Source organism: Solea solea, chromosome 3, assembly GCF_958295425.1.
Source record: "Solea solea chromosome 3, fSolSol10.1, whole genome shotgun sequence".
Lineage (NCBI taxonomy): Eukaryota > Metazoa > Chordata > Actinopteri > Pleuronectiformes > Soleidae > Solea > Solea solea.
Genome location: NC_081136.1, coordinates 29,509,114 through 29,534,226, shown reverse-complemented (window position 1 = coordinate 29,534,226; position 25,113 = coordinate 29,509,114). Strand labels below are relative to the sequence as shown.

Genomic DNA, 25,113 nt, shown 5'->3' with positions numbered 1-25,113 from the left:
AGTTACAGCAGATGTCAGGAGGGCTGGCATGCTGACAAGCCACATATCCAACCATCATTTTTTAGTTTTCAGTGTGTGAGGAATGAAGGAGACAAACACACACACACACTCACTCAATCTTCATATCTCGAATGCATATCATTTCAAAAGGTTTTATTTTGTTTTCCGAGGCTGACACAAGTTGTCAGATCCTGCACTTCTTGGTTCAGTTGCCGCTCATCACTTGTTGCTATCTTGTCATTGTTAAATCAGCTCCATTGTAGTCTCTGCCCTCCCCTGCTCTTTCGTCTCTGCTGAGCTTAATTGGAGCAAAGAGTGGCAGAGCTTATACGGTTTTGCTCTTGCAAAGTATTTTGGCTGATACCCAATAGCATTGAATGCCTTTTTGTTTGTTTGAAGGATCTTAGTTTTGGTAAAAGTGTAAACTGAAATTTCGAAACCAAGCAATGGAACTGAAAAGCCACACTTCTCAACTTTACGCGGTAAAATAAGACCACATTTCTCTCTTGGGAATGTGACATCTTTACTTTCACACACACAAATAAGGGCATGATCTGCTTTATTTGCCCTTTGCTTTGTATTGTGTTACTCATTTGCACTTTATTCAAGAAGTTGCCACTTTGTCCTGCTGTACTGTTACTTAACAAGGACTTGATTGCATGTTTATTTGTCTTCTGTTACTTCCCTTAGTATTATGTGACTTTGTGTGGGCTTTGCGGAGCTGCTTATTCACCATACTTATAAATATTGTGTGCAAATAACTGAAGTCAGAAGTCTATATTGTCAAAAAAAGAGAGAAATTGCTTGCATGACTTTTATATTAGCATTAATTAACAGCTGGTAAGATTGAATTGTTTTCTGCCACGTTGAAAAATGATTCTGTTACTCCTTTGCAGTATGGTAATTAAATACATCAAGTGGATATGATCAAAAGGCTTATGGATATCACAGAGGTTATTTTTAAACTATCCTGACACCTACAAATGTAGCTGTTAATTCTGAAACGTGCCGTGATGCATCTAGATCTGTGGTACGCGCCATGGCTTCATGCTTGTTAACTTAATTTCTGCCTTTGTGTATTATTGGAAAAGACATTGTGCATTGTTCAGAGAGTGTTAGGTCTGGGGGGCTTGTGCAGTTTTAATTGGCTCTGTTTTGTTTCTTGTGTAGAAATCAACTGTGCTGCCGATCACAATGGAGTTTACATTTGCATCTATAAATAATTGTCTTTTTTTTTGGTGTGTTACGTCTTGAAAATGGGTTCTTGTAGGTTGTCGGTTTAGGTTTTCTAGCCATGTCTCTTGAGGGGCACAGTTTGAAAGCTGCAGATTGGTTCCTATTGTGTAGCAGTGACTGGCAGGCTGGCTGGCAGGTTTAGCTGTTAATAAGGGATGCTCCAGTAGCTTGTATTTGTGCCGCACCTGCCATCTGTGTGTCCTTGAGTGGACCTGGTGTGTGTACGTGTGTGTGTGTGTGTGTGTGTGTGTGTGTGTGTTCCGGAGTTACTAATGCCACTTCCTGTGAAGGGTCTTCAATAACCCTGGCTGTGCTCTGAGGCTATCAGCGTCTGTCCCTTACCGTCTCTGTCCCTGTGTGCAGTTTCAGTGAGTGCAGCAGTGTTTGTTCATACGTGTCTTGCTCGTGTGACTGTGAATGTTTCACTAATTTCTTCTTCCTGTGACTCGACCACACGCAGTTACTCCAAGCTCAGACTGCACATCTCAACCTGCACCCAACGGCCCTTCAGTTTAGCACAGACAATCCACACTGTGGTCTTTTCATTCACTTCATACACTCCCCACTGACTCAAATCACTCACGGATGCTTCAGTGCTCTCTCTTCTCTTATACAGTCTCTCTGTGTCAACTTGTCACTGAGCTCTTTGTTGTATCTCCTCGGTAGTAGAACTGAATGAAGGCTACTAGGCCAGGATGTGAAGTGAACATACAGATTAGGGACTACACAGTGTTTGGGATACTGGTCCAGTGGGATATTCTCTCTTTTATTTGTTTGTTATTATTGTTCTATTTCCTAATTAATCTGGTTAACTAGGCTAAATGAGACTCTTTGTGATTGATGGCCAAACTACCAACTTTTTACAGACATTGAAACAAGTAATATTATGATTGATGTGTCCTACCATTTTCAATTACCTCCAGCCCATCATCAACATTGATGTCTCCTCCTCTTTCCCCCCGTTTTTTGTGTGTCTTTGTCTAATTTTCTTTGAACTCCTCTTACTACATCCTTTTGTAGGCTTAGCATTTAGTGGAAGCAGCATGGGGTAATTTGTCCATGACTCACTGATAACGTGTTTCAAAGGGACATGTATGGTCAGGCTCATCACTAATGGAAGAATTACAACCAGCGTGGTAATGAGATGAAAAAGGCTGCAGAGGATGAAGTCAATATTAACCCCATGGCTCATAGCTGACATGTTTAGTTATCGTCAGGGTTACGTTTCTTTGCCACATTTCTCCATTTATGCATCTTTACCCACATTTATGTTCTTTAATATTTGTCTTTCCAACCTTTTTCATCATTCATACCTTGTTTTTTTTTCCTGGGCTTTCTGCATCTTATCTATTCATCGACCGCTGTTGATCGACCCAACTCTTACCCACATTCAGTCAAACCCTTTTACTTCATACTCCCCTAGTCTCTGTACGTATGTGTGTGGTGGGGAGGCAGAGGGTTGCTAATCAGATGAAGCAGAACCTTTCCTGCCCACAGGGACGATATTAACACAGCCTGTTGTTGAAGCTTGTTTAGACACTGTGGATGCATCAGTATACATGCACACATGCACTTGCATGTGAGTTTATATGGAGGCTATAGTGCGTGATGCACTAAAGTGTACCCTTTTTACCTTCTCAGTCTTAAGCACCATAGCTTGAGAATATTACTGCTCATGCATGATAGAATAAGATCTTATTCTTTATTCATTCTACTGTGCAGAATTTTTGCAATTACCTCTTAAGTATATTAATGTGTTTATCTGTTCCCATTTGATATAACTCATTCTGTAGTGGGGAAAAAGTGAAGAGTACTTTACTTCTTTTAACTCACAGGACCTGCAAGTGTGTGTGCCACAGAGCTCTTACGTGTTCGCCCGTGTCTGCACGCCTCTGTGTCACGGCTCGCAGCCTACAATTGAGCGAGGTGGTGGGGATGATTCGGCAGCATGTTGCCTTAACAACAAATCAGTGTTCAAAACAGGCTGCATCTGCATGTAATAAAGACTGTAACTTGTTCCTAGGCTACTGTCGGAACAACAATCCAGCGGATTTTAACAAAGAGGAAAGCCTCCATATGGAGGTTTGTGGTTCAGTGCAGATTCAGAGACGCCGGACTACCTCCCCCAGCTCACCACACTAACAATATGCATGTGGGTGTGTTGGTGTGCCGCTTCACGTTGTAGTCTCATGCATGTCCAGATACTGTATGCAAGCAAAACAATGCTTTTCAACAGAGCAGGGTGGGGAAATATTTTTTAATGAGGTGATAAGCACCAGCTGTCCGGTACGATACAGCAGATTCAGAATGGTATGAGTCCAGCACATTAACACACTGACACATGCTGGGTGTATAAATGAGAACAATCCTTCAAACAATGAGCTGCAAGGGGCCACACCATGTCCTCAGGCTTGAAAACCCTCACTTAAAGATTCAAGGTCTGAGTCACTCACTGAAGAGCATTATTACACTGCATGGAATAACCAAATGGAAGCACAAAAAAACAACTACACATTTAACAGACTTAAAAATAGAAATATGGAATAATAATACAATCTGTAAATGTTTGCCCTTGGAAAACAGAAAGTTTCTTGTACCTATATAGCTATAAATGATGCCGCACCCAACCATTTATCATTATGCAGCATATCTAGCGCTTTCAGAAGCAGGAGTGTTTTAGGGTGATGTTGTATTTCATAAGCTGGCAGTTTCAGAGAGAATGATAGCATCTTATGTGATGCATCTGAGTCATACAGGTGGATAAAAAGTCAAATCTATTAGCCGTTAAATGTCTCTTTTCAGATGTCTGATGCCTAGTCTGCGCTACTGTATACAGAGACCTGTGTTTTATCAAGTGACAAGCCACTCGGTTACACTCTGTCATGTCTCCGATGGACTGTGAGAAAAGCCTGGTTATAAAGATAAAAACATGTGGGGAAAAGATTCACATTTCTTTGTTCACATACCTGCAACAAGATGAGGCATTTGTCACATTAATATTGCAGCAAGGTTGATAATGACAGAGAATCCAGTGAATTCATTTTCATTTGTCGGGCTGAGAGGTGTAAATTGTGTGTAGGTGCACACATTGGATATAAAGTGAATATAGTTTTTCTTTGGTTTGAAAAATGAAGCCTAGGAAGTGCATAGCACTGCGCTGGTCACAAAAAGAACGTCAATTTATATTATATATCACTTCATATCTAGTTGTTTTCCAATGTGTATCATGCAGCTGTCTCCTCTGCCTCCTCTCCATGACTCTCATCCACACCTCTGTCCGCTGGCCCTGACATCAGGTCTGTACCTGTTTGAGAGCCGACAGTGAGTATCTCTCTTCCTCTCAAGCAGCCATACAGTATTGGAGTTAACAAAGTGCAGCGAGATAAGCAAGAAGAGCTGACATTGACTTATCTCTTTGATTTTCTCTCCTTCTGTCCCCTTCTTCTTTTTCTGTCATCTCTCTGCCCTGCCTTATTTATCAGCCCCTGTCCCTCACATTCTCTCTCTCTCTGTATCTGTTTCTTGCTCCTCAGTCAGCAGATATTCCACACTTGTGTATGTATAATATAAAAGCTGGAGGCTGTGGCTTCAGGCTGCACTGCTGTCTGTCCAGTCCAGTTAAAAGTCTCTTGACACTCATATGAACACATACACATCTAAAGTAAGCCATCATAATGCTTGTATCTGCTCTTCTTACAAGATCGACTTGATTTCACCTCAGGGTTGAGTTTTCCCTTACCTCCTTATAAATGCTGCCACCAGCAGTTCTTTGTCCAACCAGCTCTGCAACATAAACTCACAAATGCTACTTTTGGATTTTGTTTCATACATTTATATCATAGTTTTATCACTGTCCAATGAATGAATGCCTTTTTTTTCCTGCAGTGGTGGGTGAAGATCATGAGATCATGTGCTGATGTCACTTCACACCTAAATCTCATTATGCAGGTATCATAGTCCCACTAAGACAAGCTTGATATTAGTCAGACTAACTTGTTTACATGTCTTAAGAAAACCATATTATTATCTTAGTCCGACTAAAATCGCACCTTTTAAGTGGAATTGATGTTAAATGGTGTTGCCAAATGCTGTACAAATACAGTATAGTGTGTGTGAGTTCTATTCTCACTTGATTTCCTGACAGCTTTGTGTGTGTGTGACCTTATGTGTGTGTAATGTACACCTATAGGCATTAGTGTTAAATTAGATTTAAGTTGAAACAAGTGTCGAGGGGAGGCATTTGTCCTAACTACATAAATTGCATATTTTCTGTAATTTAAATTCCAGAGACCCTGAAGTGTAGATAGAGGTCAGTCACACCTCCCCCCTACCTGACAGAGAGCAGTTTATGGTTGGTAGAGAGAGAGAGAGAGAGAGAGAGAGAGTGGAAAGGAAGTTGGGTACGTTGTAGTTGAGTCAGAACAAAAGATCAAGCAAGATCAATGCTGTAGGTTTCACTTGACACACCCACTTTCAACAGTTATACCTGAAGGGAGAAAAACAGCTGTATCTCTTCTTATCTGTCTTCCGTTAGTGGGAGCTACATCCTACTCCCCACTGCATCAACGTCTGTGCCTCCCATTGGACCTCCATTCTCTCCCTTAAATTATTTTTCGTGTAGCTTCATCTTCTGCTTCACCCACACCTTTCAATTCCATCCACTCACGCTGTATATTTTAGCCTTTCCTCCTTCACTCTCCATATTTTGCTCTCTGCAGGGTGGGAGGATTGGTCGGCACCAGTGTCGGTGTGAATTCACATAATGCTAAAAAATCACCACATTTCTGCTCTCAGCTTTTGTATTTTCACTGTTAACAGTTATTGCTGTCACCTTTTTTTTTATATAAATCCAGCCATGACACTATGGGGCTATTTAATGTACTCTAAAACAACAACTTCGATTTAATTTAAATCATTTATGTCCTTGTCAGTAGGACAGAACTTGTACTTTGTTTATAGTATAGCTTGAAACCCTGCCAGTGGAAAACGTACCATGCTCAAATCTTCTTTTTCTATGTTAAATTAAGAAACTCAGTGTTTACCTGTGTTTATGGATGTGTTTACAACAGTAGCCTCTTCAGAGGTAATCATGTTAACTGAGAGGTGGAGAAGAAAGCAGGACGTCATAGCAGTTTATCGACACATTCTCTTTCCAGTAAGTAAGTGGCTGTTCATCTCTCCTGCACAGTCTATATTTGCTTATGAGTTCTTTCAAAAGTCATATAGTGTACATATAAGATTTCACTGTCAATATCTTATAGAATAACTTTTCTTGCACTCCTCAGCCGCACTTATTGTCATGCAGCAATGTAAGTAAAGTAATGACATTACTCCAAAAACTCTGCTATTAAAGGTTCCACTCCAGCAGCGTGATGTTATTGAGCGGTTATTGTTGCCAGTGAGCAGCTTGTTGATGGCAGTTGTGTCACTGTCTCTGAGCTCACAAAGGCAGAGAAAGGAACCTGGCGGGCCAGCAATGGAGAAGGCGAAATGAAAGCCGTTCCTCTTGGGTGATTCTGCCGTCCTGGCTTTTGTCTGTGCTGCCTATCAGACCTCTGTGTCTGCACACGTGTGTTTTGCTGCCGTTTCTGTGTTTGAGAGACACTCCATTTCATTGACCCGCTGCTGTCTTCTCTAACTGCCAACCTCTCTCGATTACCCTGCTTTTAAATGTGCGGTGACACTTCCCAGCATTCCAAGCTCAGCCAGAGAAATCACCTTTTTTGCAGATGCATGTGAATGCACACTCACTTAATGTCTCTATATGTCACTAGTTTGTGTGTGTGAGCATGTGCCTTTTAGCGGCCTTCATATATGCATAAACATGTTTTTGTGGTTTGGATTTACTTACTGTACAAGGCCCCTGAGTGAGTCCTTGTGTGTTGTTAACCACATTCACCCTCAGTGCTTCACACATTCCGTATTTGGGCATGACGTGGAAACGTTTCCCCTTTTCTTAGTTCACCACATAGAAATATAAATGCCTGCAGCCTTCGATTAGGAACACAGTGCACATGGATTTGGCTAAGAGGAAACATAGCTGAGCTAGTTCTGGTCTAAGTAGGAATGTTTGAGTCACATATTTGGAATAGAAGGCTGTTTTGGTTTGGCAAATGCAGTTCTGACTGTGTGATCCTGCAGAAGTGGAGGGTGTAATGGAGAATGCAGAATGTTCTGTATGAGATTCTGGGGAAGTTGGAAGTGTTGAAATGTGTATGAAAGAGGATCAAAACAAGTGTTGCTTCCTCTATGGATGTTACTCATATTATCGTTTTTATTCAAAGCAACTCAGTTCAGTTATTTTGCTTTACAATAACAACTTCAAAACCATTTTTGATGGTTCCCTGATTTTTTAATTGCTTTAATTTTGTTCCTCCTCTACACCTGAACCTATGTCCTGGCACAATGTAAGTTTCGTCAGCAGATTAAACTTTGTTTCTCTGTAAATTAAAGGTCCATTATGTAATAATGTGACATCTAATGGAAGGAGGACCCCTCTGCACACCCCTCTCTTTACCAAGCACAACAGACAACAATGGTAGCCTTTATATAGGAGAAAGCATAGCTCTTTCTGCTCTGCCACTGCTGTCTCTACTGTTACCCTTTTCATTCACCATTGATTTATGCATTAGCTTTATGTTGTCAGCGCAATTCTACCTTGTGTGCATATTCAGCTAAACGCAAAATGCACAGTGTTTGAGCTGCTGGAGAAACACGTTGCTGCAAGATGGCAGCCTCTGTAAAGCAAGTCCATTACCTCAGACTAGGGACAGGTACAATTTTTGATTATACGTTTAGTTATAAAAGGTTGATCAGATAATGTGACTGTTTGTTAGTACAATAAAAGATACTTTGTTCAAGTGCTACAGAATGTATGGGGTCATTGTAGGATTCCATTTCTATTTACTTTGTGGTGGGTAGGGTTGGCAACGAATTAACACTTTCAAAAATGCCGTTTAAACCGAAAATGAGTAACTTGGTAAATCATTTGTTTACCGGATGACTAAAAAGGTGAGGTTATCAGAATTATGTATGAACAGCATCCACAAAATGATTAGTCTCTACAGGCAAGAACAGGTCGTGGCTCACTACCAGTTGTTCAAGAGTCATATTGTACTGGGGTCAGTTTAGAATCTCAGAAGCAATCTCTACCATCATCTTGCCGTGTTTGGGACATTGACTTTAAATCTGAAACTAGGACATGTGCATTTGAAACTAGGAGACTGCCTGTTTTATAATGCTCACACATATATTCCCACACACACATGAAATATTCATGATCCTTATATAAGGCAGCAGTGCAGGTCAGTGAAGCACCACCAGTTGCCGTGTTGTCAAATTAGCATATTAATGACATAAATGCTGTTTAATTAACATGTGGGAGGGGATAATACATGTGAATCAGTGTCGCATCATTTGGAGACAAGAAAGGGCCCGGCTAATGAGGTTAGAAAGCACAGTCAGTGCTTTGATTGAAATTAACCACATGATTTAGTGCAGGGAGCTGGTTAAAAAAAGTGGGATTAAAGACTCTTTAATAGCGAGGCATGTAAATTTGAGCAACATCAAGCTTTGATCACCTGCTTCATTCAGACACTGCCCTTTTGACAGAGCGCAGGGTTTTTTTTTTTTTTTTTTTTTAAGGAGCAGGCTTGGTGTTCGTCTTTGGAGCTTAGGCATTGCTCCGAGCTAACCAAATGTAACATGGTTTGACAGGCCATGACTCCGAGTGGCAGCCTGAAACCCATGTAAGCCTAATCCAAGCCAGTAGGTTTTCTAGGGATCCCAACGTATTCAGCAGAATGCACTTGCAAACCAGAAAACACAGATGTAGCGCTAATGGATTAAAGCAAGTGCATTGAAGAGATCAAAATGCGACCTCTGACTATGAGCCTCCACGTGGACACAGTATGGATCTATTAATGGGTGAATAATTTGCTTTTTTCCATGCAATTTTGTTTGTTTTTATATCTTGGTTATGGCTGCAACAAATCAATATTTTTATTATTATTGTTGTCAAGAAGTCCCATTGTTCCAGATGTCATCTTCAGGTCATCGTCAATGTTGCACCAACTTATCTGCTGATATGGGCTACATAGACTCCAAATCTGTACTTTCCTGTGTGAAATTCATTAGAGAAAATTTTATGTAAAGTATGAGGGCAGAGGTTTCTGCTTTGGATTATAAAGTGACACTGAGTAACGATATATATAGAGTCATTTTGTAAGGACCTGACCTTGCCTTGCACAAGTTAATTTTCCAATGCTGGGACTCGGTCTAAGGGAGGACTTGATAACAGAATTATATACTACTATTCATTTTCATTTAAAAAAGCTATTTCAGATTTAAAAAAAATATAAAAAAAAAAAATAACCCAAACACAATCTTCAAACAAAAACAAAGTGTGTCTGGAATGAATGCAATTATAAACAAAAGCAGGTTGTCACTTATTTTACTTGATGTAATGCTATCTGTTGGTCCTCGACCTCTACACCCCTAGTTTTAGTTTTCAAGATGATGACCTGTGTTGCCTTGCCCGGCGACACTCTGAATCATCGTCAAAAAACCAACATGCCACCAGAGGTCTGCTGAGGATTACTTTAGCTTCTATAACTGCTCATTTCTCCTTTGTTGATGCTCATGTCAGTCTGTATATCCTTGTTTCTTGAGTTCCCCTGAGTACGTTGACAATAATAATTATTTTGTTTCCCTCTGTATGTCTTCGACACAGCGCGTCCGTCTGTTTATCCATGTGTGCATTGTTCTTCTGTCTGTCATCTTTGTGTAGTGTCTTATTTTGGAACGATAGTCTGGGTAAGAATAGCAGTGTCCTCCCCTTGACCCAGAGAGCTGGTGTCTCATGGAAGCAGACTGTGAGTATTTGCGTGTGTTAGGAAGAATCTGAGCTATCCTTTTGGTGGTTGGTCATCTGGAAACAGAGTCTAACCGCTTCAATTGGCAATGTGTCTGTGCGTCATATCTGTGCATGGCAGGTCTGCTTTTGTTGAGTTTATGCAAGAGGATATTCATGCACCAGTGGCATATACTTAGACGTGCCATACTGGAACCGTTAAAGGATTTTCTCCCTTCTTGTTTTGTACTTTGAGGCAGCCCACTCCCCCTCCCCATTTATACTCATTGTAATCATAGCACATTGGACAAATCAATTCCCTCAACAGCAAACATGTTTCCTGTCTCCAGTGCATCTTTTGGTGGCCATTCACAGACAGATAGTCAGATGACATACAGATGACAAGCATTTAGAGACAGGCGGACAGAATGACACCTGGTTCATGGATTGTCAGGCTGGAAGCTTTAATTTCACAGCAGAATAAAAGTTGACTTGTTGTAACTGAATTATTTAGTCCACTGCAGCTGGAAAAGTCACTTGGATAATTCATGCAATGGGCACACAGTGAGTATAAGTGTGTTTGCTGTGATTGCCTCTGTGTGTGCGTGAGTGTTTGAATGAATTATAAAAAGTAGCCAAGTTTTGGGTTTCACCGTGTGTGTGTGTGTGTGTGTTTGTGTGTGTGCAAATAGTTAGGCTTTGAATAAATTACAAAGTCAGATGTGCACTTGTGACAAATCTCTCGTAAAGGAAGTGTTTCTGCTGCTTGAGGCGTAACAAGGAGTTGGCTAAGCGTCAACATAAAATGCAGATGGACACAAAGAAGCACACACATGGAGAAAGTTACAGACAACAGAGGGTCTGGCTGCCGTTTAATTTCATCAGCAGACTTGATCTCGATGTCAACATGAGCTTGTGGGTGGATGGGTAATTATGCTGAATCCTCTCATGAGTATTGGGATACTCCAGTAGTCAACCTCCGGTTTGTAGCTGATATTTCTGTTTTATGTGAAAGTTTGTCTCCTTTGTTTGTTTTTTCCGTCAATTTCTATCTACACTTTTTTTTTAATAATCAGTTGTCAGTTGAAACCAATTTTCACCCAACATTGAAATCCCAATGCATCCAAAAAGTGTTTTGTATTTTTCCTTTTAACTGGGAACATTCAGTTAATGCTCTTGCTACAAACGTGGAGGCTAATTGTGATCTTGCTCTTGATTTGCACCAAAGAGAAAATAACATACAATACTGGAGCCCCCTTCACCGGGAAACAAAAAATCTTGACTTTTGGGATTCACTGAATTGTGAATCCCAAAATTTGAGCTAATTTGTCATTTATTGAGCTAATTGAGCTAATTTGTCATTTATTGTCCATGGTTGTGTCACCGATCTCATTAAATTGTGTTAGATTACATCCAGTTTTCTCACTTCCTGTAGCTGGTAAGTTCAGGTACAGTGGCGAATACCTGCAGAGAGAGGAGATGAACTTCTCCTCTGCTGCGTCACGATCGCTCTCCGCTCTGCATGACAAGCATCCTTGTTTCCACTCAAAATCCAAGTGAAGTTTTTCTCTTTCCTCTGAGCGTGTGTGTTCATGTGTGAATGCACTGCTGTGTCCACATGTGAATGCATGTTTGTGTGTGTCCCATGTGTGTTTGCATACATTTCTGTGTAAATGGGCTGTTGTGAGCTGCCACTTGGTGCTCATAAGAATTATACAGCGTAGTGCACCTCTCAGTGCTAATTGCCATCAGCATCACTTTGTCCCCACTCCTTTCCTGATTTTCCTTTATATGTCTCACTTTGCTGAAACATTGGGACTGGCCCTGTGATGGACTGGTGATCTGTCCAGGGTGTACCTATCGTCCTATGTCAGCTGAGATTGGCACGGCGCCCCCCCGTGACCCTCATGTGGAGGATAAAGCCGTAGAAGATGGATGGATGTTATTATCTAAAACTATATCTTATTCGAATTCTTGTTGGTTTGTTGGTTTGAAAAGAATTGTGTTGCTGTTTTGACTCTGGATAACTGGAAAGCAAATTATTAAATTATTATAAGAGGTTTGGTCTCAATGGTTTAAGAATATGAAGAAAAACTATGTATAATTAGGGTTTGAATGCATTTTTGCTGGTCTGATTTACCAGTTCTGATTTTGTACACATAAAGAGACGTGCTTTGTACGCTTTTATTTCATTTCACCTACACAGATTATTGATTGCACCGCCTCTCTCTGTTGTGTTTTTTTAATCCAGTTTCATGCAGGATTTTGTTTTTGTTTGTATACTTGACCTTTTCTAGTACAGGACTGTTTTTCTAAACACTAATGTGGGTGTTTCATGCCTCTTCTTGTTGCAGTGCTGGCCAGTTTCCGAGGGACCGTCCAACATGGCCTCCCACTGGAAATTGGAGACACAGTGCAGATCTTGGAGAAATGTGAAGGTACATTGCAAATGTTCATGCTTGCTATGTGTGTGTATCACTGTACCATGAGTTGCTTTTTAATTAGGAAACAAAAGAAAGACTTAAATGCACACACTGACCTCTGTATGTTAAACTCATGCACAAATGCGTACAGATTTATGCATGCATCCCAATTACATGCAGAAATAAGAAAGAAATATCCTGCACATCCTGTAACTTGGCAATGCCCAACAAACACATGCAAGGACACTCGGATGGTTGATTGTGGTACATGCACAGAAAGTTCACATGGCTGACGTCTATGTCACTGAGGCACATCGTGGCAGAGAAAACACACAAAAGGAGGAGTGTGGCGTCGATGATGAATGCCTGTGGAAATTCATGTTCTTCTACCATTTCCTGCAGCATTGGGCTGACTGCTTTTCCCCCGCCTTTCTGCCCACACGGTGTCTGTTTTTCTCCTCTGTTTGCTTTCTCTTACGCTCACTCTCTGTCACTCATGTATGTTAATGTTTTTCCTTTTTGAGTGAGAGGAAAAGTCAGACAAACATAAATAATTAATTAGGCGATAAAATATTTTTAGAGAGGGCAGCAACAGACAGCAGACGACAAAACCAATTTCAGTTTTTAATTTATTGTAATTACAGGAGTTTAACTGACCTTTGACAACACACACCACCATCATCTTCCAGAGTTCTTAATACACTCCGTTCCACTTCCTGTTGGGAGACAGATGCACACACTGAGTCTGCCTGTGTCAGCCAGTCAGTCGAGGAGCCAGTCATGCAGTCAGACACTAGGATGTGATGTTGGGGCAAAAGAGGAAGAAGACAATAGCACAGCCAGTGGAACGCTTGGCCCAGGAGGGAGGAACACTCCCTGAAATCCTGCCAGCAGCAAGGAGGCTGAGAGATAGGCTGCTGACAACTGAGGAGACAGACTAATGCCTCTGCCCAGTGTTGATGCTGTTGACATGTCAAAACACAGGAGCTCGCAGAGTGAACGTGACTTTACTGGCATCTAGCTCCTGTCTGAAAATAAGCCTTAGTAATTCAATGCCTTGTTAGTGCTACACTTAAATTGTATGTACAGCATTGTTGTTACAAGAAGAATTTTTCATGCAGTTGACCTGATATTATCCTGGCTCAGTTTCCGTTTATTCTATATGTGCAACCTGTGGTTCAAGGTGTCGGCACAACAACCAGCGAACTATCAGTTCAGTAGACATGTTTACCATCTATTCCCCTAGAGTATACTTGTATAACCCTGGTTGTAAATGACTGCTTTAAAACATTGATTGGTTATCACAACCTGCTGATCTATAGCAGATGTGTTCCCTCCTTGACCGACATAAAACCCTCGCAAATAGCTACCGCAGCATTTGACCTCTGCTACTGAAAAAAAAAAAGAAAAAAAATGACTCATCTCGGAAATACCGAGCATGTGTTCCATAGTACAGAAGCAGACATATTACTGAAGGCTATTCTGACTGGTCTCAAACAAATTGGGGAGAAAAATAAATGCACAGATTATACTGACAGTGATGAGAAGCATCCCATACATTTACATTTGAGCTATTAATCCAATGTGCTTTACTGTATGTGGAGGACTTGGCTCTATATTGTCAGCAGCTCAAAGACTTTCGCACCAATGTATGAGGTTGTTTCTATCAGTGTTGGGATTTTCGCAGTCTACCTATTTGGCTTGTTGTCAGATTGGATTGTGTAACAGTATGTGTGGGATAGTGTGAGTCTAAGAAGGCCACATTTGTTTCACCTTTTTCTTTTTTTTTTCTATGACTGCTTTTTTTCCCCACACCTGTCATTTGAAATCAATCAATCTTACATGACTTTGTATGTCACAAATTTCTCAGAGTGCTAAATATGATAAAGTATATATATATTGTATTGTTAAATGTAATATGGAATTGACCTGTTTGAATGAGAATGTGTGGTTGGCTTGTTATGTCATACTTTGTGCATGCAGCTGTCAGGCGTCACTGTCAAGATGCACATAAATCTCACATACACGTGCATTCTTCACACATCCCCCTTGGTCCTGCTGTTCTTTAATATACAGAGTCACATACTGTATTTCTCTGCCTCTGCTACCCGGCAGTACAGGCTCAGTATAGAGGTATAAAAGTGTAATGCCGGTGCTTTGTCTCTGCAGGCTGGTACAGAGGTTTCATCCTGAAGAATCCTAACATGAAGGTGAGTAAATGAACTCTTTTTGCATTTTGTGTGCAGGTTTTTGCTTGTTTTCTTATCACGCTCATCATTGTTTTACACAAGTGGCAGTTATAAAAGCATTTGCTCTAGTCTAATAATCTAGTTGTATAGAAAGGGGTTCTTTAAAGGCCCGAAATGTAATATTTAGGAGGGTTTAATGGCCAAAATTGAATATACTACCCATAATTAAGTCTTAAATGATTGCCTTAAAATAAAAATCATTAGATTTTCTTTTTACCCTTATTATATGTACTTTTGGCAAGGGCAAGGAGGCCGCCATCTTGTGCATGTGAAACAGCATGCACCGACAATTCTTACACACTGGACCTTTTAATATATTCAACAAGCTATTTGTATGATAAATATCAGCAGCACAGAACATTAAACGTGGTACGCGGAACACATTGCACTGCACTGCGCACAAGATGCAAGTGCAGTGACTTGAAAGTCTGACTGACAGGTGCTCGTAGAGAACGTGTGATACTACAAGCCTACCTGCGAGTAAAGTGTTTGGTGTGTGTTCGGTGTCTGTGAGTGCATCACAGATGCCCAAACACAAGTTCCGCTTTGATCACCTCGAGTCAGGAGGGAGAAACAGGCAGTTTATTTTGGTAACACACACCACACGCACTTAAATTTTTTTTTTTTCTTCTACTAAATCCCACTGCTACACACTTTTATCTCTTTGTCTGCTCCTCTCTCCTCCTTTTAACCCACAAACATTCAACTCTGAATTGATTATGCCTCTCATTCCATATGCTACACTAAAGCTGCAGGAAGCAGAATTTGAAGTGCTTTCCCATTAACCTGTGTACCCTCTGCCCAAAGGGGATCTTCCCTTCTAGCTTCATCCACCTGAAAAATGCCCATGTCAAGAATAAAGGGTGAGTATTTTCATGCTTCTTTTTCTTTGTTTTAATCTGTGTATTTATCTATGTGCAGGTTGTGGGGAAGGGCCTGACTTTTACATGTATATCTGCAGGCAATTTGAGACCGTCACCCCTGTGGAAGACTCGGTCATCACAGAGATGACACTGACGTTGCGAGACTGGGGTGCCATGTGGAAACAGCTCTATGTGGTAAGAAGTGCTCCAACACGGATTGTGTACCTTTTTAAAATATCAGTACAGCCTCAGTGATGCTGCCTTTTCACGTTTCTCTTGACGGGAGATTAATTTGGCCCTGGGCCATTTAAAAGCTACAAGCAGTCAGAAGGCTTTTCATGCACACTCATTGCTGTGATTGATTGTATTTCGTGGCCTATTAAGCTACTGTATCTGGGGCGCTGATTAAATTCAGCTGATGAATTTTCACAGATCAAAGTGCATAAATTTGTGGCAAAAAGCAGCAGGACATTGAAGCTAATTTGCACAAGTCTTTTTCAAAGTCTGTCTGCTTCTCTCTGTCTGGGTCAACCTCTTTCTCTCGTATGTGGCTCCTCGTTTGTTAAATCAATTTGTTTTCACTTGTATTTTTGGCAGGTTTAATGCAGCTGTATATTTCCACGTTGTTAGTCATCCTCATCATATCTTTCGTTCTTGTCAGTATCCCCTCCATTCATCACCCTTTGCTTGACTTTTCCTCCTCTGTCTCCGTTTTTCATTTTCTCTCGCTACAGAAGAACGAGGGGGATTTGTTTCACCGGCTTTGGCATGTGATGAATGAAATCCTGGACCTGAGGAGGCAGGTGCTGGTGGGCCACCTTACCCACGACCGCATGAGGGATGTTAAGCAGCACATCACAGCGCGGTTGGACTGGGGCAATGAGTGAGTAGACAAAGAGCACACAAGTTTTTCTAGTGTTTAAATCTGGCGTCAGGATCAAAGCATGTTTATTGTTCCACATCAACAAACCTTATTGATGATTTTGTTCATATTCTGTTTCTTTTATAACATTTTCCTCAACCATGGGAATCCATTCATTTTACTTTCGTCCCTTAAACATTTTACACCACTTACTAGAGATGCGTTTGAGACTGATAATCCATCACTGAGGATTTTCTGTCAGTTTATGTTTCGTAAAAGGGGTATTTTTTATATAATAATAATAATATATACTTTATTAATCCCCTTAGGAAAATTCTTTCTCTGCATTTGACCCATCCTAGAATAAGGAGCAGTGGGCTGCCACACTGAGTAGCGCCCGGGGAGCAATGGGGGTTGGGTACTTTGCTCAGGGGTACCCCAGCCCTTTTGACCTGGTGGGGCCTTTCCACTTGGCCACGGACTCCCCTGGTTATGCTTATATTAGTATATATTAAATATATATATACTGTTTTGAGGAACTCAAAAGTGCTTTGACTGGAGGCACAAACTTCAACCTTTATGCCATAGTTCCTGTGTTAAAGTACCAACTCTGTGGATCATTTTTTTCAGATGCCATAAGACTGCGGTCAAACACAACCTTTTGTACAACTTTTCACAAGTGGCAAAGAAGCACTTGCTGCCACAACCTTAATTCTTAGAGTTAGACTTGTCTTGTCACGTTAATTGACGTTTATAGAAAGGTTGCATAAAGTGACTCTTGCATTGTTTATGGTCATTTGTCGGGCTGGTGTTAAAAGAAAGACGTACAGCCTGGCAAACTAGGTATGTGCTATATCAAACACCAATTTGCAGCACTCATGCATCTTTCCTCACATTTGCCATAATTGAAAGTCTGAAAACTTCAATTAAAATAGTGTTAGAAATAATTGAAAGTACATTTGAGCTACAGAGCTATACATCCACCAAATCTAATCTCTTATCTGCTAATAAGAAGATTAAACCTAACTGACTCTTTAAATTGTATTCAAACAGCAAATTAGTCAAATCTCCTGTTTCTCCACATAAGAATAGTCTGTTAAAACTGAATATATGATTCACTTACACTTTCCTAGCTTTATTCTTAGACCTCCTTGCAGCTCCATTTTTCGTCTTTCCCTAATTCTCCCTCTCTCTCTGTCTTTCTCTTTCTGGGCCCCTCTCTCCCTGTTCTTCTGTCTTTTGTTGTCGCACACAGACGGCACTCACTCCATCTCCTGCTCTCTATCCTCTCCATGCCACGAGGATGAGAGGAAACAAATGGCCTCTTTGATATTGCATTTCTGTCTGTCTTTACCCTCTGCACTCCTCCATTTCCCCTCCACCTTATTGAAGAGATGCCTGGACAGCTTCTCTCTCCTTGAGCACTTGCATGGTTAACCTGCCTCTTTTAAATGCTGACATGAAGACAGAGTCAAGTGGGATGTCCAGGTCTGCTGAGACAGCCAGCTCAGAGGAGGAAAAAAAAGAAAGAAGAGGAGGCGGAGGATAAAAAAATAAGGGAGAAAGTGAAAGTTTGAGGTGTTTTTTTGGGAAGGATAGAGACGAGATTAGATTCAAGGAAGGACACAGTTTAGAGGAGGACAGTAAATGGGACAGCAGGAATAGCAGGAAGTCAAGTTTATTTAGATGATTGACACTGTTCATCTGACAGCACTGTTTTTTATGCATTTGTGTGTGGGTTTTTTTTTCTTTTGTCTTTTGCATAGAGTAGGATAATAATGACATCATTCTTATGTTACAGACAACTCGGCTTGGACCTGGTCCCCAGGCGGGAGTTCAGCATGGTGGACCCAGACGAAATCAGCGTCACTGAGCTTTACAGACTGGTAAATGTTTCAAAGTTCCTCATGTAATATTCATGTGCTTTGTTTTGGGTAGTCGGGTGATAGTTGTTGTCCTTGTAAAAGATGCTGAGTCCAACAGAGCTCATCTTGTGACTATGGCATGTTTCAAATCTTGTGTGAATGGGCCCTTTCCCTAATTATGAAAGAGAATAAAAGCAAGTGAGAGTAGATTTAAAACATAGAAAAATAATAGCTAGATGATATGTGATGCTTTAGATGCACTGATGATGTAGACTTATTGTCCTTAGACCATAACCTCCATAGGTTTTAATGAGAAGGGGCTCCTGCCATAGCTCTATAAATGTAGAATAGAAATATTGTCTCCTTCGTCTTACAGCACGGGATAAGCGGACTGTCAAGATAATGGATCAATCTAGATCTACAACTATATGTAGTCAGTGTGTTAGTCTTGTTGAGAGAATGGGTTTTAGAATTGTCAATCACAGGCTCACAGCTGCTCCTCTCTTCAAGCAAGCTGCGCTGTAAAAACATATCTTTCAGCTGATCGCGTCAGGCATTTGAAGGCTGTTTTACCAGCGTGTTCACTTCAGTACCTTTTCTCTTCCCCAGCAAAGCTCCAAGGTTATGTGAGGGGGGCTATCCATCACTGAAAGAGATGTTTTGAAACCTCTTTCCCAAAGCTGGCAGTGGGTAGAGGGAGTGCTGTGAATTGATGGACCAAATCAAACCCTCACCCCCTTTCACTTCACAATTCCGATTTTTAGAAAGAGAAGAAAAATCATCAGTGTGCATTTTCTTTGTTTTCTGAGCACCTTAAGAACTTTTTGTCCGTATTTCTTCAAAGCCGCGACATTCATTCTTGAGCCGTGACACAGCAGTAAGCAAAACAATCTCCGGCATCGCGGTTTGACACTGTCATGTGAATTGATTCAATGGGAATTCAAAGCATTTCTTATTTATTGTCATGTTGGCAAGACAAAGTTTCAGCACGTGTGCCTCTCCATTGTATGTGCAAAAATTGAACAAATCTCTCCTCCCCAAACTCTCCATCCTTTCCCCTCTCTACTTCGCCCTTCCCGCTTTCTCCAAACCCCAACCACTGTTACCGTGGCAACCACTTCTCTGCCCTGATATGTTGTGGGGAGAATTGTATCACATACAGATACACACACACACACACACACACACCAACGGCTTTACCAACGTCACATCAAGCCCATGTATTTTTCAGCGCGATCTTTGTGCAAGAGAGCAGCTTCTTTGTGTGGCTCCGGTGTGGCTTAATTAAACTGAGACAGAGATCACCTGCTGTGCATGTGTGTGAGCCTCTTGTCTGCTTTGTTGTGTTTCTGTGCATGTGTTTATAGGGCAATCAGGTGTTACTGTGGGAAAATGTAGCACATAGTGTCAACGAGTCGTGCTTTATATCTTCCCAGGAAGAAATAAAGAGCGAGATGAGGGACTGTCTGTGCACAGAAACAGAGTCATTTCACACTAGAATCTCAAATTTAAACGTAGAGGTTAATTCTGTAATATATAGTGATACTATGACTACAGACAAACAACAAATGATTCCAAATAAATGCTAATAGCGCTTTGTCTTTGCTGGATATTTAATACCATCAGTTTGTCAGACCTTTTCAAACACCAAATCACATCCGTGTGACAGAGGTACAGGAGCTCCTCTTACGGTCATTTTTTGGCTCTTGCCTCTTTTGATGTGGCCCCTGAAAAGCCTTTGAATCATTTTAATTGGTAGTTTAAAGTTAGGGGAAGAAATCTTTTTCTTTTTTTTTTTATCAAATCCCTAATTGGTCCCCAGCCTTGTGTGAAAATTCTGAAGTAGGGTAAAATAAGAGCCAAGGTTGTGAAGAACTTTGAACTCTAATTAAGAAGTTTGAGCTGTGGAGGGCAGCATTACACCTCTCAGTGAACAGCCTGCTGGAAATTCTAAGTAGAAGAAGAAGGCTGGAAGTATCAAAGCCGTCTTTGGACTTTTGAAGCTAGTTCAAGCATTATCTAACCCATGGAGAGTTTAAATACCAAAATGATGGACCCATTGATGGTGAATAGTGGCAGAACAGACAGTGGTGATAGATAGTACAGGCCTGGCCACATACATTATGGTGATAAAGTTTTCATCTTTGAGTAATTCACTGAAGAGATACCTATTCATTTATCTCCTGCTTCCTGCACAGGTCTTCTTTTCACGAGCTTAACAGAGGGATACAATGAGGCTTAAATAGTGAAGTGGAAGTGAGTGAAAGGCAGCTCTGGGGGGGGGGGGGGGGGGGTGTAGAGGTTTCTCTTTGGCCTCAATTTGACCCCTCTCCCTCAGAAGAAGCTCCCTGTATTCTGAAATCACTCCTGGTGGTGCTGCTTCATGTTGCTGTAGGAAAAAAAGATTACAGAGTGAACAATAATAAGATGTTTGGACAAGCATGCACATGGTCATGCCTCCTGTGTTCAGCTATCTCTTTCCATCCTCCTCCACCTCAAGCCAGCCGGGCGGCTAGCCTTAAGCTACCGCCGTCAATTCTACCCTGTCTAGTCATACTGAAGCTGCCATATAACCACACTCTGATCCCGCCGGGGCAGCTTTAATGACACACTGAAAATAACCTTACAGCATCAATTAAGCCTTTCAGGATGTAGTCATTCTGCATCAAAACCAACTCTGCCCTGTTGCGAAGAGAAAAAGTCATCTGGTTTGGGATGTGGCATGCAAGTAGAGCTGAAACGGTTAATCGATTACTAATCGATTACTAAATTAATCGACAACTATTTTTATATTTCGAATTATCGGTTTGAAGCTTTTTTCATGATTAAAACAAGATTTCCAATTGTTTAAGCTTCTTAAATGTGAATATTTTCTTCATTTCTTTGCTCTGGATAGCAAAGAAATCATTAAAAGTCAATCATTTGGTTTGTGGACAAAACAAGACATTTAAGAACATCATCATTTCCAGGTTTGACGCAACCCAACCAACATTTTTTAAGGTTTGAAGACCAAACGATTAATCGAGAAAATAATCGACAGATTAGTTGATTATGAAAATAAATGTTAGTTGCAGCTCTACACGCAAGATCTAAATACTGCTATACTGAGAAACACAGAAAGGGTTGTGTAGAGCCGAAAGGCACAAGCAGCAATCAGCATGTTGAAATGATCCTTTAAATATTCTTTTCCAGCGCCACCCAGACTAAATTAAACATCCACAACAAAGTGCAGCCATACAATCTTTTATTAGAAAGGAGAATCTTGTTTTTATACAGACCATTTTGTTCTATTAAAGCACTGCAGCAGGTTATAGCAGCTTTTTATTTACTCACCGGTGTATTTTTGTGGTGGTTCTGACACTGCGCTCTACCCCGGCATCTTCTTCACTTACACTCTCACTCGTCCTCCTTTTACTTCCCTTCCCATCTCTTTACATCCTAATACAGAAGTGAATGTGGCACATTTGGTGGTAGAACCATGAGCCATCTGGAGCTCTCACTCTGTTTGTCTGTGTGTGTGTGTGTGTGTGTGATTGTGTGTGTGTGTGTGTGTGTGTGTGTGTGTGTTGACAGCAGATGAGGAATGAACCTCTCATAAACAGAGCTGTGATATGTGAGTTGATGTGTATGGTATTTACAATGCTGCTCCGTGGTGTGTCGGAGCTTTATTGATCTTTTTGATATAGGCTGACTTAGTATAGCGTGCAATATCAGTCACTGCCACTGCTGCACTGCCAGACACTGAGACATGTCAGTGCTGTGATTCTTTATTTATATGGAGTATAAGTGGTGCTGCTTCTGTGCCTATTTCTCAGAGATTAAAAAAAAAACATTCGACAGGGATGCAAATCAAAACACACCATTATTTCTTTGTGTCAAGAAAACAATATTTACAGAAAATAACTTCAATAATAGGATAAAATACAATTTCGTAAACGCTTTTTTTTACAGGTTAATGGGCTGTGATTGATTCCATTGTGCGCAAATAAATCTGCCAGCACTTAACGTGTTTTGTTTATTTGCACATCGATATTCTCTGCAATATGTAAGTGTCTTTTGTGCCTTTTTTTCTCTCTCCTTTGCACCAATATAGCAACAAAGAAGCAGTGAGACAATAAAGCTGAAAGTCTCACATCTTCACCCCCGGTGCTGCTGACAGAGTGTGATATTGCACACTTTATTAACTCAATGTATATCAGCAAAATCTATATGGGCTCTTCTTATTGTCTTCAAATAAATGTGCTCATCTCCTCCCAACAGCGAGATGTCTCTGATGGATATTGTTAATCTTTGACTGAAGCTCTTGAATGCATTTAGAGAGATGTAAGCACATGTTGGTTTTTCCCAAGCATTAACTGCATTTGATGAGCTTTGATCGGGAATTTAAGGATCTCACAGGATTTAGAGCTTATGGACTTTACAGTTTTTATTTTCTGTCAATATTTGAATCACTGTATTGTAACTGTTATATGTTAAAAATGTCCTGGCTTTGAACAGTAATAGATTCGTGCTGACCGTCTTCTCTGACCCCCTTAGATGGAACATCGGCATCGTAAGAAAGAGACGCCTGCGCCTGCGAGCACCCATCACTTGTTTGTCCATGTGAAGAGCCTGATGAGCGCCAATTTGGGGGAGGAGCTTGAAGTTTACTTCCACATTTACGACGCACGAGAGAATCGGCCACTCAGGTAAAGAGTAGATAAAAGCCTATGTTGTAGCATTTTTTACAAATTGGATTGCATTTTTTTTATTTTTCAAGATTTTAGAAATGAAAATGAACCCTGAAAAAAATGAATGATGGCACTTTAGTTTGCACAGCTTGCATTTTAACCCGGCTTACATTACCTATTGCTCGTTGTATGGACATAGTTTGAATCACTTTATTTATGAACTTCAATGACATGGCCTGACACACAGCAAGCTCAAACGCTGTAACTAAAGATGACAAGCAAACAATGTACACTTAGTCCAACAGTCGCCCTGGATCGGTATCGGTATCTCTCTGCTAGCCTGTGAAAGCCGGCTCAATGTTCCCCCTTCTCCAGCCTCTTATTCCATCACTCTTCTTAACCCACTTGGTTTTTGACATCCACTCGATGAATGAGTCATTTTGTGTGCTTTCTTCTTTGAGCAGGGAGGATACGAAGTCGCATGTTGTACTTTTGCTGTTCTTTTTGTGGCATGGACCTGAAACCAGAACTTAGTGCCAATTTGAGCGATGCAGACCTCCTCAGGCTTTTGACAGAGGCGCCACTCACCCCGTTGTGAGTGGCTGTATCGTCAAAATAATCTTGGAGACATGATTTGAAGATTGAAATCCTACATTGTATCGCTAAAAGTGAGATTTTTGTTGTTTTGGAACATGAGGAGACATGAAGTAGTGACAGTTTACTTTAGAGCACCATAATTTGTTGATTAATATATCAAAATTTGCCCTGGTGTATCGATTATCGTATTGCATGAGGAAGGATAATAATATATAACCAAATGGATATTTTGAACCACCGCTATTCTGGTTAATATTTTTTTTGTCCAATGGTCAAAAAGTCACACTTCAAATGATTGTGTTCATCAGTTTTTTGTAGGTCTTGTGTTTGTTTGTCGTCTTTGGGTGCAGACGCTCCAGAACTGCAACAGGAGCAGTGATCACAGGTGATGAGAGGGGACGTCTCTAATCGCTTCCCTTTTACTCATGTCACAAAGCCTGCTCTTATTATATTCATGAAGATTTATTAACTGGAACAGGTTGTTAAAATGCACTAGGACACATAAAAGTGGGCAAGGCCGTGTTATTTTCTCAAATAAAATGTGCCCTTGCTGTCCACATAAAAGAACCTGTCACCCTGAGTCTGCACACATCACTGGCATGCGAGTGCACACACACACACACACATGCTCACCACAAGCTCCCGATTGGGCGTCAGCCAGACAGAAGACTGTGTTAAGACTGTGTTTAAGCTCTCCTGTTTCATAGTTCAAAGCAAATTCCGTGTCACAAACAAGGGGAGCCGCCAGGCGGAGGGGAAATAGTGGGTTGAGAAATTAGCACGGTAACGCGAAAATTTCTTTTGATCAGTCGTACTTGTGTTTGACACTACTCTACGCCCTAAGGTGTCACATCAGAGGCACAAGGGTGACATCGGTGTGACACTTTGTTATGATTTTGCACAGAGTGCTGAAACGTGAGTCATTCGTCATCAGAATTCCTGACAAGATGCTGAAAACGTGGTTAATGTGGAATTCTTTAAATATTGCCTGTAGGGTTGTTCATCAACAGAAAACTTGATCTGCATTTGAACGCACTTTGAGCACACGTATGTAGTGACACCAGTTTAGAGACGCTTTTAATTAGCAAATTCCAACAGGTTTCCTTTATACAGGGGCGTCAAACTCGTTTTAGTTCAGGGGCCACATACAGCACAATTTGATTTCAAGTGGGCCGGACCAGTCAAATAATAACCTATTAACAACAAGCACTCAAAATGTTTCCCTTTAGTTTACATTAAATTAAGTATCTTTTTACAAAACATAATGAACAACCTGAAAATTCTTAAAATATATATATATATACATATATATATAAATACTGTTATTATTAGTAATATTTCAAGCCTCTTCTTGGTGTATAATGATGATCCTGTGGTTTCAAAATTAGTTTTTATTTTATTTTATTTTATTTTATCTGTTTTCCTCTTTGAGTCCCTTAGCCATGTATAAAGGCTATCAAGACGCCTTCATGCATTTGAAGCTGATATACAGTACAT

General features: G+C 40.7%; 1 protein-coding gene across 8 annotated transcripts in view; it reads left to right on the top strand.

The window, feature by feature from the left end:
• dock4b (dedicator of cytokinesis 4b) overlaps nucleotides 1–25,113 on the top strand; it is a 100,535-nt gene that overhangs the window by 14,379 nt on the left and 61,043 nt on the right. For all 8 annotated transcript variants that reach the window (XM_058623927.1, XM_058623931.1, XM_058623933.1 and 5 more), the window contains exons 2-8: nucleotides 12,442–12,525; nucleotides 14,680–14,720; nucleotides 15,567–15,622; nucleotides 15,721–15,817; nucleotides 16,357–16,505; nucleotides 18,286–18,370; nucleotides 22,886–23,037. In XM_058623927.1, the coding sequence (XP_058479910.1) occupies nucleotides 12,442–12,525; nucleotides 14,680–14,720; nucleotides 15,567–15,622; nucleotides 15,721–15,817; nucleotides 16,357–16,505; nucleotides 18,286–18,370; nucleotides 22,886–23,037 (664 nt within the window). The remainder of the gene's footprint in view (nucleotides 1–12,441; nucleotides 12,526–14,679; nucleotides 14,721–15,566; nucleotides 15,623–15,720; nucleotides 15,818–16,356; nucleotides 16,506–18,285; nucleotides 18,371–22,885; nucleotides 23,038–25,113) is intronic.